Source organism: Rhinichthys klamathensis, unplaced genomic scaffold, assembly GCF_029890125.1.
Source record: "Rhinichthys klamathensis goyatoka isolate OS25496 unplaced genomic scaffold, OSU_Roscu_1.1 h1tg000021l_1, whole genome shotgun sequence".
Taxonomy (NCBI): Eukaryota; Metazoa; Chordata; class Actinopteri; order Cypriniformes; family Leuciscidae; genus Rhinichthys; species Rhinichthys klamathensis.
This window is the reverse complement of record NW_026606572.1, coordinates 2,492,114-2,506,821: the sequence shown is the minus strand read 5'-3', so window position 1 is coordinate 2,506,821 and position 14,708 is coordinate 2,492,114. Positions and strand designations below refer to the sequence as shown.

At 40.4% G+C, this 14,708-nt stretch overlaps 1 protein-coding gene across 1 annotated transcript in view; it reads right to left on the bottom strand.

Annotated features, from left to right (window-relative positions):
• Positions 1–264: 264 nt before the first annotated feature.
• The window catches only part of igsf3 (immunoglobulin superfamily, member 3), a 160,161-nt gene continuing 145,717 nt past the window's right edge, over positions 265–14,708 (bottom strand). The window contains exons 7-9 of the mRNA XM_056242081.1: positions 6,177–6,587; positions 2,127–2,549; positions 265–657 (exon numbers count right to left, since the gene is read on the bottom strand). Of these exons, the coding sequence (XP_056098056.1) occupies positions 407–657; positions 2,127–2,549; positions 6,177–6,587 (1,085 nt within the window). The 3' untranslated portion in view covers positions 265–406. The remainder of the gene's footprint in view (positions 658–2,126; positions 2,550–6,176; positions 6,588–14,708) is intronic.

Sequence of the window (14,708 nt, the reverse complement as noted above, 5' to 3'; positions counted from 1 at the left end):
GCACAGACAAAATAACAAATAATATGCAATGGTTTCCACCAGACTTCATTAACGGGAATACAAAAAGCAAAACGAAAACGAGGTTGGCGTCAGTCAGGTAAAATACATCAAGGCTCACGGATACTGCCACCTCAAAGGAAAGGTTCTCACAAAAGAGCATGAATGAAAAGTAAAATCATGTTTTTTTTTAAAAAAAAGATCAGGAAAAAGAAAGCAAAGCAAACGTCTAGGCATCACCACCAGTAGCCGCAACTTCAACTGAGGAAGGTCAGGCCAGGCTAGAAGCCCAGATTACTTTCTGGTGGCCTCATCACGGACGAGGAGAGACGAAAAAGAGAGAGGGAGTCAGAGAGAGAGTGTAGATGAGCGAGTCTCAGAGCGAGACGGGGTCGTGTTTGTGTCACTGTTACTCCACAGAGCCAGGGTGAAGGCTGAGGGCTGGGGGGTCCAGACAGGTTGGGGAATAGCTGAGGTGGGGCTCTTTGATCCACAGGAGCGGCGCTCCGTTCTTGCCCTCCTGGTTTTTGCTGGAGCTGCGGCTCTTGTATCGCACCAGCAGGACCGTGATGAGGAGGATGCCAAAGATAGGGAAGGGGTAGAAGAAAACAAAGTAGAAGAGGGAGTCGTTGGAACAAACCACTGACTGTAGGGTAGAGACTAGAGAGGAGGGAGAAGCATGACAGAGAGTTAGAATAATTTAACCTGTGAGTTAAATATTTATTAAAACAAAAAGAGAGCACTGTGAACACTGTGTCCAAAGCAACATGATAAAATAACAAGCGATAAATCCTGTCTTCCGTGTTAATGCAGCTCTAACACAAGCTGACTATCTGGGCTTGAAGCCTGAACTGTTACAATGCTGTGTACTATACATTGCATACTGCCAACTATTTATTAAAAAAGTAAGGTGAAACAGTAGGCATTGTGCAACAAAATGTTTTAAGTTCTACACTATACTGTTGTCCCATGACCTCATAAATGTTACTTGTCAGAGGTATCAAGGGGCATTTTGTGAGATTACAATATCCTGTGCAGTTTGGAGCCTATCTATCTATCTGTTGCAAAATGTTGCATTGTGAGGCCCTGTTTACACCTAGTATTAAGATGCGTCTTGGTCGATCAGATCAAAAGTAGATGAGGGAGACATTTCGATTTACACCTTGTTTACTTTTAATCCATCTCTTTTATCCACGTTCAACCACTTCTGTCCTGATTTCTTTGAGAGGAGAGTCTATGGGCAGGTAAATGTATGGGGTTTTTCAGATCTTTTGATCTATTGGACAAAATAAGCTCACGCAATTTACATGTGAACTTGAAAGGAGACAATGGAAAAACATACGGAGAGCAGCAGCTTTCATTTCTGCTCTGATAGCCGGAGCCCGGAAGACCACGCAGAACGCTGTGAGTGCGTGTTAGAAATCAATGGTGAGAGAACATTGTGCTTCCTACGTTTTTTGTCTTCAAACCAAACTTGGGTCTTCAGCCGACAAAGTTTAAATCCTGTCTGGCTAGCACGCTTCCCATTATGTTTACACGTTAAGTCAGTAATCGGAGAATAGACGGTCTTTTGTGGCTGTTCGGACGCATTTGACCACAAACTGATAGCAATCCAGTTAAATGAGTTTTCGACTACCTCTGGAAGTGGTCGAAAGTGGACAAGCTCAAAACCTTTTAGCCCCCGTTTACACCTGTATTTATTGTTGTACAATTGTGACCCAATTGACTAAAGCACATCTTCATGTCCAAACTTGGGTCTTCAGCCGACAAAGTTTAAATCCTGTCTGGCTAGCACGCTTCCCATAATGTTTACACGTTAAGTCAGTAATCGGAGAATAGACGGTCTTTTGTGGCTGTTCGGACGCATTTGACCACAAACTGACAGCAATCCAGTTAAATGAGTTTTCGACTACCTCTGGAAGTGGTCGAAAGTGGACAAGCTCAAAACCTTTTAGCCCCCGTTTACACCTGTATTTATTGTTGTACAATTGTGACCCAATTGACTAAAGCACATCTTCATACCAGGCCTAAACAGGGCCTGGTGGACAGTGTAAAAGCAAAAGAAAATATTAAAAACCAGAAGTACTTTGTGTTGATGTGGTTAGTGGTTATAAAGTGCAAAACCTCACCCTGCTCCATAACATTAGCAATGGTGACTCCTGAGTTGTTGGTGGCGAGGCGGTACCATGCATTGCGTGGGTTCAGCAGCCACTCCTCCACGTGGCAGTAGTAATTGCCTGCATCTCTGGGCCGAGCTTTCTGGATGGTCAGACTGTACAGGTCAGAGGTGGTGCGTTCAAACTGCAGGCGAGAGTTTGGACCGGGTTCCTCTGTAGGGCTGCAGTTCCCATTACCGAACACTGCATCATGGCCGATGGAAAAGACACACTCTTGCTCATCCTCCTCTTCTTGTCCCAAACGGTACACGTACCAGGATACAGAGAAGCGGGAATCTTTTGAGGACTGAGACAGAATGCTGCAGCCCAGCCGGATTGATCCATCTTCAGGTACGGTGATATTGGATTCTGCCTCCTCCACCTGTAACTTCACCACTGCAATAAAAACCATTAAATGCATGACAACATTTCGGTTCCTCAGAGACTGGGGTAGCATCTGTTGCAAACTACTTGTTACATTTATTTAGAGCAGAATACTCTGGTTTAATTAAAGGAATAATTTACCCCAAAATTAAAAAACTTTCTTTCAAAGAGAATAATTTCTGCAGGATCATGTGACACTGAAGACGGGAGTGATGATGCTGAAAATTCAGCTTTGACATCACAGGAATGAATTACATTTTAAAATATATTAAAATAAAATAAGTTATTCAAATTGTAATAATGTTTCACAATATTACTGTTTTTACTGTATTTTTGATCAAATAGATGCAGCCTTGATAAGCATAAGAAACTCCTTTAAAAAAAAAAGGCCTTACAGACCTAAAACTTTTGAACGGTAGTGTATAAATTGGGTTTTATGATGTTTTTATGGTGCTTTTTTGTCCTTTAAAATGGCCCAGTCAAACCAAGACCGATATCTAAAAAAGATAACCATCAATAACTATATAAGTATCCACACCAGCAGACAATAACGTTCTGTTTATTCTAAGTGCACGATGCAGTTCTGTCGCTTTAAATGTTTGAGCTCTTAAAGCAGCATGGATTCTGATTGGCTGTCAGTGTTTTTATCATTTATCAGCTGGAAAAGATCATTCTAAAAGTGATTCCAACAATATAGTTTATCTGTGCCGTTATCCTTACAGTTGTGGTGTGGACTACTATTCTTTTACATTTAAAACGATTTTTAGAACTATATCTTTACCGTTATAGTTATTGGTGTGAATGGGCCTTAAGAGCGTGACCCGGGTCACCATTCACATAATTCTTTTTAAAGAAAGCAATACGAATTTACCAAAACAAATGTCTTTTTTTTTGTGTTCAACAGATGAAAGAAAGTCATATAGGTTTGAAATGGCATGAGGGTGAGAAAATAATGAGAGAACCAACTCATGAAATGTTCACACCCTAAAATGAACTTTATTCTCTAGCAGGGCATCACGCATCCAGAACATATGGAACTAGCTGTTCAATATGTCACTCTCAACTGAAGGTGAGAATTATCACATTTTGCGCGAGAAGTCGTAAGATACTTCAGCAGGGTCTGAGCTGCATCAGGCTAAAAATAAGAGCGCATTTTCCGGCAGAATTTAAAGGGCTCCTCTTATCTTCTGCTCATGTAAAAGCACTGCAATTTGACTTTGAAGATGGCAGATTAGGAGGTGGTGAACCTTTCATCAACTATCTATTTGTAAATACATTTATATGGATGCTATTTCAGGCAATCATGCAGCGGGGAGGTGATTTGACACTCACACTTGCATCCCCAGGGAAATAAGACTGGAATTTTCAAGCACATATTTAGATATATTATAGAGATATATACTGTGAATGAGATGAGAAAATAGAAAGAAATATAAAACACGAAGTTCATAAAAGACAGCTCGACTAAAGCAGTGCTGAGAAGAAGATTAGATGCCGTATGCAAAGGGAGACGCATTCATGCTGAAGAATAAAACAACTATGCATAAACAACTATGCAAAATAAGGACTTCCATAATTATCAGCATATTCATGTGAATTTGAGATTTGCATTAATTATTTAGAATAATTTATTATATTTTGAAGTTATCTGACCAGTAAAAACCAACAGAAAGTGTGCCAAAACACACTTTTCTTGACCTTGATGAGTTTCAGAGGAGCAGATGTCTTGGCCACCTGTGCTCCTAAAGCAACTTGCTTAACAGACCCGAGGACAAACTACACAACAAAACGTGTCTGTGTAACAGCGGTGAGCCGACGACCCATGTGTAGGGCAGTAATATTGAAGAGTGTTGTGTGGAGATGAGATCTGTCTTCCCTGCTTCTCAAAGCTTTGATACAGTGCTGCCAAAGACCACAGGTGGCCTCAGAGTAGTGCAAACCTCGCAGACATAGTCCCCTGAACCATGCTAGTCCTGCATACAGAAGCTAGGTCATGATGTCACTGGAAAAAGTGGACATTATCGGCAAAGAGGGGGGTGAATAGATGAATAGCCGAGGCAGTTTGCATTAGGGGTCTTCATGGGCAGCTGCGCGGGGTGAATAGAGGAGCAGCAGCAGTGTGCCATTCAGACAGCCGTCATAAGTAAAGCCTCTGGGCTCCGGCAGCCGTGATTGTGTCTGTTATGAGGTTCTGACTGCCCCTCGTGACTGCTAAGGTCTGTGGCCCATGTGGGGGGGGGGGCTCCCTAAGGGGCTGATACCCTGTACGTTTGCATTTGAGGAGTCACACGTACAAAGCTCCCGTCTTTATGTCTTCCTCTCATAAATGCACACATGCTGATGAATGATTCAGCTCGGGCAGGCATGAGCTCAGGATGGCTGCGCTCCATGGCGGTCTCAGGGGGAGAATGTTTTCATGCTGCTCTTTCCGATCCTCTCATGCCAGATGGCCTGATAAGCCCATGGGAAGGCAACACCTACAACTAAATCTCAAAGGCTCCCGAGTCTGCTGTAGGAATAAAGGCCAGCTCTGCTAGTTGGGTGCCACTGTAAATACTGCCCGACACTTTCCATGAACAGGATACAAAAAAAAGGACTAAATAATTCTTCAGAGAAATCTTTGATCAAAGAAATTGTTGATCGTCAATCTCAGGAGAGCTGTTTGCTTTTGTTCATTTTAAGCAGTTTTTGGAACCCTGTCACTAAATTAAAGTTTAAAAGCATGATTTGTGTAATTTTGTCATTTTCTTGCAAAAAAAACGAGCTTACAACTAAATGGAGAAATTTAATCAATTAAATAAATGAAAAAAAGAAAGAAAACCACACCAAAATTGGAAACACAATACCATTAAAAAAAATGTTTTTGAATGAAGTCTCTTATGATGATAAATACAGTATAAAAACGGTAATATTGCAAAATATTATTACAACTTTAAATATATTTTCAAATGTATTTTATTCCTGTGATGGCAAAGCTGAATTTTCAGCATCATTACTCCAGTCTTCAGTGTCACATGATCCTTCAGAAATCATTCTAATATGCTGATTTGCTGCTCAAGAAACATTTTTTTTTTTTATTATTATCAATGCTGAAAACAGTTGTGCTGCTTAATATTTTTGTGGAAACAATAGGCTTTATGCACAGCTTCACTACTTCCTGAACTTCAGCCAGCTCCTTTGTTTCCTGTCTGCCATTATTGGACAAACTGATTAATCCAGGTGTGCCTGATTATTGTTACTGAGGCCAGGCACACCTGGATTAATCAGTTTGTCCAATAATGGCAGACAGGAAACAAAGGAGCTGGCTAAAGTTCAGGAAGTAGTGCAGCTGTGCATAAAGCCAATTGTGGATAAATTTCCCATAAATTGAAGGAAAACATTTGATATCGTTTCTTTGGGGAACAGTGTTGAATAGATGAACTTGATGAATGCACACACACCAAAAAAAGTGCTCCAAATCATGTAATTTCTTGGGTCACATTTTCTAGTAATGGGAAATCATGCAGTAACAAGGTTGCAAACAAAACGTGGGACACAGAAAAATACATTTACATTTTTTTTTTAAAAAGTAAATATATTTTTCACAGAAATTTTACATAGAAAAATATACATCAATTTCACAAGCAACCACCTTCTTACCTGGCTGTCTCACCACCACATGTGTGAAGCCGGAGAAGTCTTGTGCCAGACGGTACCAGGCTCCATCAGGGTCCGTGAGCCACTCCTCCACAAGGCAGTAGTATGTTCCAGAGTCGCTGGTCTCGGCACGATGCAGCGTGAGGCCGTATAGCCGAGGAGAGAGTGTCTCTGACTGCACACGGCTGCGCAGACGTTCCTCCTCAGCGTAAGCTCCGTACTCAAATGCTCCAGTGTGTTTGATCTTCAACAGCAGCTCATCCGGCTCTCCGGCCTCAGCCTTCCGGGCGTACCACAGCACGGCATGCTGAGAATCCGGGCTGGTTTGAGACGTGACGGAGCAGTTGACACGCACCCGACTGTCCTCCAGAAACTGCAGACTCTGGTTGGACTTGTGTACCTTCAGTTTACTCACTAAAGGAGGAGAAAGAAAAAAGGGGAAACGTTAGAACAGTGAATACTGAGATTTACGGCGAATTTAGACTGAATGCATATCAACAACAACAAAAAGACACTTCTGTCAGTTGTTCTTGTCTGATGGGAGTATCCTTGTTAAAAAGAAGTGTGTTTAATTGTGTTGAATATTCACAAGGGTAGGTGCATGGGAATCTATTGTTTCTATTCTGATGTGAATAGCCCTTTTATCCGGATGTATACATATGTTGTTGCCGAGGGGATGCTGGTATCATTCGTGTTACATGTGGCAGAAATAAGATGTCAGAAACAAGAGAAAGGCTGCCGGATCCTGGGCATACACATTGGATTACTACAGGTGTGTCAGGTGTGACCGCCATCAGCTATTTCATACCATGAGTGGATTTATGAGCACCAGAAGAGCTCAGGAAGACACAATGAAGACGTGAGACACACTTCCACACCTGCAAATACTAGGCCTCACACACTTAGAAATGTGGATCATTAGATATGTGCAACAGAGAAGCGCTTAAAAGTAAAAGAGAGCAGATGTCCTATGTGAATCCCTGCTATTTGGCATAGGAACATGCAAATGGCTCAGGCACACTTTCAAACACATTAAACATATGCCACTGAATCATTCCATTTCCCTCAACACACACACACGGCGCCTTTTATCAAGAAAATAATAAATTGTTGGGACTTCATATGATTGTTTCTTTTACATTTATTAATACCACAAATTAATGAGCATCTGTGAAACTTCACATTCCATTTTTTTTTCTGTGTTAATGGCTCTTTGCTAAAAATCCAATTTTCCACTGACACTTTGGCTCCAGTAATCCCGTCACGCATTTCTGCACTTCCAGCAAAGTCCCCTGATTCATCCCTAAGCCTGGACCTTCTCCGGAATAACAGCGGCATGAACACACTCATGCTTCTAACCAGTAGGCCTAAACTCAATCCCTGCAGGAAAGCTCCTCAATTTTATAATGTCAAATCTCACCGATTTAACACTTCCCCTCCCCCTTTTTAAATTCCTAAGGTTTAAGACTTAAAAAAATGAAACCGCAAACTAATAAGGAATTGCTCCTCAGTTTAGGCTATTAAATTTACTGATATGGGCTTTGTTCCATATTCTCGAAAAGCCAAGTATAAACATACTCCAAAAATGCGGCGAAACCTACAAATAATTAATGATCATAATTGTATTTGATGTGACACATGTTGAGGAGTTTGCAGTATAATCGTCTTGTGCTGGCATACTGTTGTCATCGCATCTGATATCAGACCAAGCTTCTTAAATTAAAATGTCACACAGCAAAATGGGTTGTGTGTGTTCACTCTTGCAGGGCTGTCATAGTTAATATCTCCCCGCAGTTCAAGACTCCAACAATACTGACAAGAAAGTGTCAGTACCCCTTCAGTTTATGGTAGTCACATTAGATCAGTTGCTTGTTTGCATGTAGAAAAACCACAGATTCAAAGTCACCTTTTAATAACGTTTACTCACCAACATGAGGAATTTCCTGACACACGTACACACACATGTACATGTACACTACTGTTCAAAAGTGTGGGATCAGTACGATTTTTTTAAAGAAATGCTTTTCAGTATGGATGCGTTAAATTGATCAAAAGTGACAGTAGACATTTATAAAAGATGTCTATTTCAAGTAAATGCTGTTCTTTTGATATTTCTATTCAACAAAGAATTTGAATCATATTATCATATGACAAATATCATACACAAATATATAGCAGCACAACTGTTCTCAACATTGATAATAATAAGAAATGTTTCTTGAGCAGCAAATCAGCATAAAAGAATGATTTATGAAGGATCATGTGACACTAAAGACTGGAGTAATGGTGCTGAAACTTCAGCTTCCTTTGACATTACAGGAATACATTACATTTTAAAACCTATATAGCTAAATGGATTGCTATTACAATTTAAATTTCACAAAATTACTGTTTTTCCTGTATTTCTTTATTAAATAAATGCAGCTTTGTTTAGCACGTTTTTCAAAGGGACTCAAAAACATTAAAAAATTCAACTAACCCCACACTTTTATAACCTGGCCCTAGCCAGATGAATTTCGCTCCGCCTAGCTTCACTCATCCATCTGGAACCGATCCATTGAAATGGCGTTTCAGAAGGCTGGGCCTTATCAAAAATCCTTGCATATGATTGGATAAGCCACTTGTCTGTCATCTTTATCGACGTGCTATTTCATCCACTCACACCGAAGTCACTCCGGTCGGGAGAAGGGCGAAAACATCGTTTCCACCAACAAAAGCCTTAAGAGCCGTTCTCTGATGTTCTTTTAATTAAACAATATTAGGTAGATTGGACAACACGGATGAAATAGCAGCATCAATGTTAACGCTTGCTTCCTCGATGCGAGCCGCCATTGTTGTCTGAATCAAACAAGGGGGTAATCCATCGACCGGAAGTTGAAGCCGGCCGGGTGCCGCCATGTTGTAGCAGAACTTCACTTGCGTTAGCATTTCCATTGACTCCCATTCATTTTGGCGTCACTTTGACAGCGAATAACTTTACATCTGAGGCGTTTAAAGACTCCATTTGTCCATTATTTATTTCTAAAGAAACACGACAATGTATAAAGGGCTCCATTACCTTCTATGTTACATTATGGCCCCGTAGAAACAGATTTAGTAAAAATAGGCTAACGATTGCGTCATAACCACTCGACTCTCTGTCGCGCTGTACAGAAATTACCGTACAGACAGCAGGAGAAGCTCGCAGGCAATCGGGAGGACGTCCCGTCAAGGGAGAAGCCCATAGATAATGAGTCCATAAAAGCAACGGAATACTTACTCCTGCTCACTCACGCCAAAGAACTCTTTGCTCAAGTTCCCCGTCTCTGCAAGATTAACGTTGGCAATTTTCACGCACAGCTACTAGAAGATTAACGTCTGTCAGACAGGTTGCTCACGTCATCAAGCTTAGTTTGAGTCGGTTTGAGTCTGCGCGTCAGGAACGGAAGTGCTCAAAAATCGCTAAAAATGGGCTTCAACTGTCTCAACTGAGTTCCAATGAGATCGCTCTGTACACTTCTTATACTGTCTATGGAATCAAAACAGTCTCACGGTCGCTTCTCCACTACGTCACATCTATGAAACTCCCGCCCTGCGTCCTGATTGGCTAAACCATAAAGTTGGTTGGAGAAATCACTCTCAATGGAAGAGGTTCCAGATGGATGTGAGTGAAGCTAGGCGGAGCGAAATTCATCTGGCTAGGGCCAGGTTAACACCTTTATACACCAGTCTATTTTCATTGAACTGCAGTGTTTAGGGTACTTATAAAGAGTACGTTCAGAAACTGCAATGGGGCTGAATTTAATTCAGATCGACAACAATGAACATTAACATTAGTTTTTGTCATTTCTCCTGTAAGTGCAAAATGTCATCTTGTGTGGCATTACTGGTTGGGTGCACACTAAAGATGCTCTCAAAGCGCTGGCAGTCGTTCCATAGGGAATCTCTACAGAAGACTCCAGAGCAAGAGACTAATTGCAGGAGAATGATTCCTCAATCCTCTAAAGCAGAACCACCAATGGATGGGATTGCCACACAACAGATTTCTTAGTTTTCTTTCTAATTTCTCCGGTTTCGACAGAAAACAAAAGCTGAAAAAGAGATGTCAGGGATTAAAGACCCCATGAAATCAAAATTAGAGTTACAGTATGTGGCTTTTAGTTCATGTAGGTTAGATTTGAAGCCATCTATGTGCTAGTGTACTCATCAATGTTGATATTTCACTTTTAGAAGATATATGCAATTCAAATTCATCTGTACAGAATCCCTAGGCAGGAGGTCTTGCATTATTTCAGAAAAGAAAATGATCAAGAGATTTTATAGGATCCTCAGTAGTGTGGTGAGATGAATCTTTTCCCTTTCAAAGTGGTTCTTCAACGCTGTGTCTGATAATGATGCTATGGGGAATGCCCTCAGCATTCATGTCTAAAACACAGCAATTCATTGGATGACGATGGTCCATGATGTCACAAGAGGAGCGACAACCTGATTACATCAGAGATATCAGAGAAAATATCAAGGAGGTAATCCATCGACCGGAAGTTGAAGCCGGCCGGGTGCCGCCATGTTGTAGCAGAACTTCACTTGCGTTAGCATTTCCATTGACTCCCATTCATTTTGGCGTCACTTTGACAGCGTATAACTTTACATCTGAGGCGTTTAAAGACTCCATTTGTCCATTATTTATTTCTAAAGAAACACGACAATGTATAAAGGGCTCCATTACCTTCTATGTTACATTATGGCCCCGTAGAAACAGATTTAGTAAAAATAGGCTAACGATTGCGTCATAACCACTCGACTCTCTGTCGCACTGTACAGAAATTACCGTACAGACAGGAGGAGAAGCTCGCAGGCAATCGGGGGGACGTCCTGTCAAGGGAGAAGCCCATAGATAATGAGTCCATAAAAGCAACGGAATACTTACTCCTGCTCACTCACGCCAAAGAACTCTTTGCTCAAGTTCCCTGTCTCTGCAAGATTAACGTTGGCAGTTTCCACGCACAGCTACTAGAAGATTAACGTCTGTCAGACAGGTTGCTCACGTCATCAAGCTTAGTTTGAGTCGGTTTGAGTCTGCGCGTCAGGAACGGAAGTGCTCAAAAATCGCTAAAAATGGGCTTCAACTGTCTCAACTGAGTTCCAATGAGATGGCTCTGTCCACTTCTAATACTGTCTATGGAAAATATAGACTCACATTGCATTTTTAGTGAATTATTCATTCCAGTGTGTGCTTTGCTTTAAAACACGAGCTCTGTCATATTCAATTGTTTCTGAAGAGCGTGATTTTAGTCACGTACAGGAGTTGTACAGTAAGCATGTGAGAGTCTTTTATTTTGATGCTCAAACAACAAACCGCGTATGTGCGTTCTCGATCATTGATCGTACGTGGCATTTATGTACAGACATATTTCAGTATATTTGTGTTGTTTCCAGAGCAGACACACTCAGGATAATGTTTGATCTGTCATGTGTACTTTGCTGTGTTTAGTAATTGTTGGTTTATGCAGTCTAGTCAAGGCAGTTGATTTAGGAGTTTTTGGCGTCTCCACGTGGTCCTGTTCAGTATCGCAGCTCGTCTAAAATGAAAACAAGCTCTTTGTTGTTGCTCTTTTACACATAGGCTACTATACACTGTGAATTTGTGAAGTTTTTTTTTCTGTAATGTTTTTTCATGGGTGCTTATTTGGTTATTGGTGTCCTTCTCCAAGGTTCCTTGAAGCTTGCAGAAAATACATTTTTGTTAAGAATAGGCCAATCTGATTGTTTACTTTGCTGGATATAGCAAATGATGACAAAATGAATGTGTTCATTTCACGATAAGTGTAACAAAACTGTGATTTTAGTCTGAAAAATTTTAGTTGACTGAAGCACTAATTAGAACTCTAATAGTAACAATATTATGCTAATTCGTCTCTTCAGTTATGTCACGCCAGTAGTAATGTTATGTTCTTCACACCAATATCCAGTTTCCAGCTAGCAGCAGCGCCCTTTTTATGTTATTACAAAAATGGCCAAACCGCTATCTATGACACATTTATGAAAGAAACGCGTCTAGACAAAGATGACAGGACACACCTTGAAACTTTTATCTTTTGAAATAGAACTAACCAATAACTAGGATTACGACGATATTATCAACATTTTAATTTCAAAACCCAGCCGACATAATGAATTCAATTTTCAAGCAAAAGGAAATTTGAATGCTACCGATTCCAATCTGACTTGTGTTTTGACTTGTGATCCTGAATCATAAATCACACAATTATTTTCATTCATTGGCCCCCAGACCGATCCGGTTTTTCCCAAGGTTTTTTTCTCCATTCTGTCACCTGATGGAGTTTGGTTTTTTCTTGCCACTGCAGCCTCTGGCTTGCTTTAATCTGCCTGTACTGATACTGTTATATAAGAACTGAACTGAGCTGGATGATGACATCTTTTTTTTTGGAGAACTGCTTTATAGATGCAATAAACTAAGTTAATAATTGATGCATAATCACAGCCGAAATGCATAATATTTCTGTTATCACTGTAAAGCTGCTTTGAAACAATCAGTATTGTAAGGTGACTTGAATAATACTGTTGCTTGATTCAGGCACTGGGGCACAATTAAATACAAGCATTTAATATTTCTCAGATTTACGTTATTTACGGAGGCTTTGAAATCGGAAAAAAGTTATGCAAGGCACCTTGCATTTGAGCTGCAGTTTAGTCTCCTGGTCAACAGAAAAGCAATACAGCAAACATGATTGGAAACAATTGCCTTCTCTGTTTTAAGCTCACTCCTATTCATGCTTTTCTCTCAGCATAAGTGGACTGATGCTCTGTTCTCTCTCTTTCCCCATTCAATTTTCTAATAAAGAAAATGAGCAGAGCAGGGAGCCTTTGACAAGATCAAAATGAGGTCCATTGGTCTTTGTACTTTCTGTCCTACAGGAGCAGCTATTCTTTCATTCTTTCTCCCAAGAGTTGCTGCAGATAAGATTATCTCCCCACTCAAATTAGCCATAGTTATGAATAATCTTGCGTGGGTTTGCCACCATTCACTTGCTTTTAGGGTTACCCTTACTAGGTCTGAATCCTTCAGAGGGCCTTCTACATTTGTCCTATTGAATGAAAGCGCCCAATTAAATTCTGACAGGATCCTCTCTGACTCCATCAGGCATGATTCAACAATTTAATTAAACAAGATATGTGTTCTAGACAAAAATGCAAGCCATTTCTTTTCTGTTGTAAATCGAATTAGGAAAATCAATAAATGTATGAAAATCAAGAGAGGGGGAAGGAAAGAAAGATGGGAGAGTAAGACTGCAGAAATGAAGCAAATCAAGCAGCACATTTTAAAGAGCTCAGAGCTTGATTACAGGCAGTTTGTGACGGCTCTCAGACGGAGGGCGAGGAGGTGCGGAGGGGGAGGTTGGCAGCGGAAAAAGCAAACAGAGAAAATGTTTAGAGTGCATTTGTGACTTTCTAAGACGACAGCGAGCTGCGCTCCCTCCTCCTGCGTGTGTCCAATTTGTTAGCCCCAGTTAATTACAAACACGCTGCGCTGCCGAGATAAAGATGCTTTTATTTGGTTTATTTATTGATGACACAATCTCCAAAGATAATGCAGCCTTCCCATCAAGAAAGACATATTTAATAATTACATTAAGAAAACATTTATTGTGGTGGCGTCCACTTTTGTAACGCACTGACATTTTTTATCATGTAGAATAAAAAAATAAAAAAATGTAGGTTGTACAATGAAAACACTATAAACTATAAAATGTCCTTGCAGGTCCAAAAAATCATTTATTGAAACTAAATCCTGTAGATTTTGATCCCAGTGAGATCTTGGGTAAAAGTCAGAATGTGCGTTCCATTGACAGCTCGTAGGAGCAGTCAAGCAGCACGAATGTCACACTAAATGGCACTGCCAGAACTTTGTCGAAAGCTGAAATTTATTGCAAAGGCAATACATCAGGCCCACTCAGTCACAGTGAGGTAAAGAGGAATTAATGAGGACAAATGGCAATGCTTACCAATTCTTATGCTGTTCCTGACTGGGTGTAACACCTTCCACTCTGCACTTTCTTCTAAAGGATTCTAATGTTTGGAAAGAGCAGCTTACAGATTTCAATCTGATCTGAGCACAGATTGTTCTGTGAATATGTCAAATGTAAAGCAGGCTTTGCAAAAAGGCAGTTATTGAAGGATAGAGTAGGTAAAAACTGTATTAGACTGAACAGCAAACCACAGGTGTTATGTAATTGCAGAAAAACACTTATTAATGCTGCACAGTGGTGGTCTAAATAACTTACACAGGAATCATAATCAAGGGAAACAACAAATCCCACAATTGAATGTTGATTACTGATGCACAGCAGACTAAAGACATAATGCACACTGAGAATGTGGCTCTCTCCTTGATTTCTTTGACAAGACCATATCATTTAACAGTATAGGAAAAACACTAAAACTAACATTTATGTGACCTGCGAAGAGAAAGAGAATCTATGCGGCAAAGTAAGTCTTATTTCTTTATTAAAACAGCGACGTTTCAAGAGTTCTGTT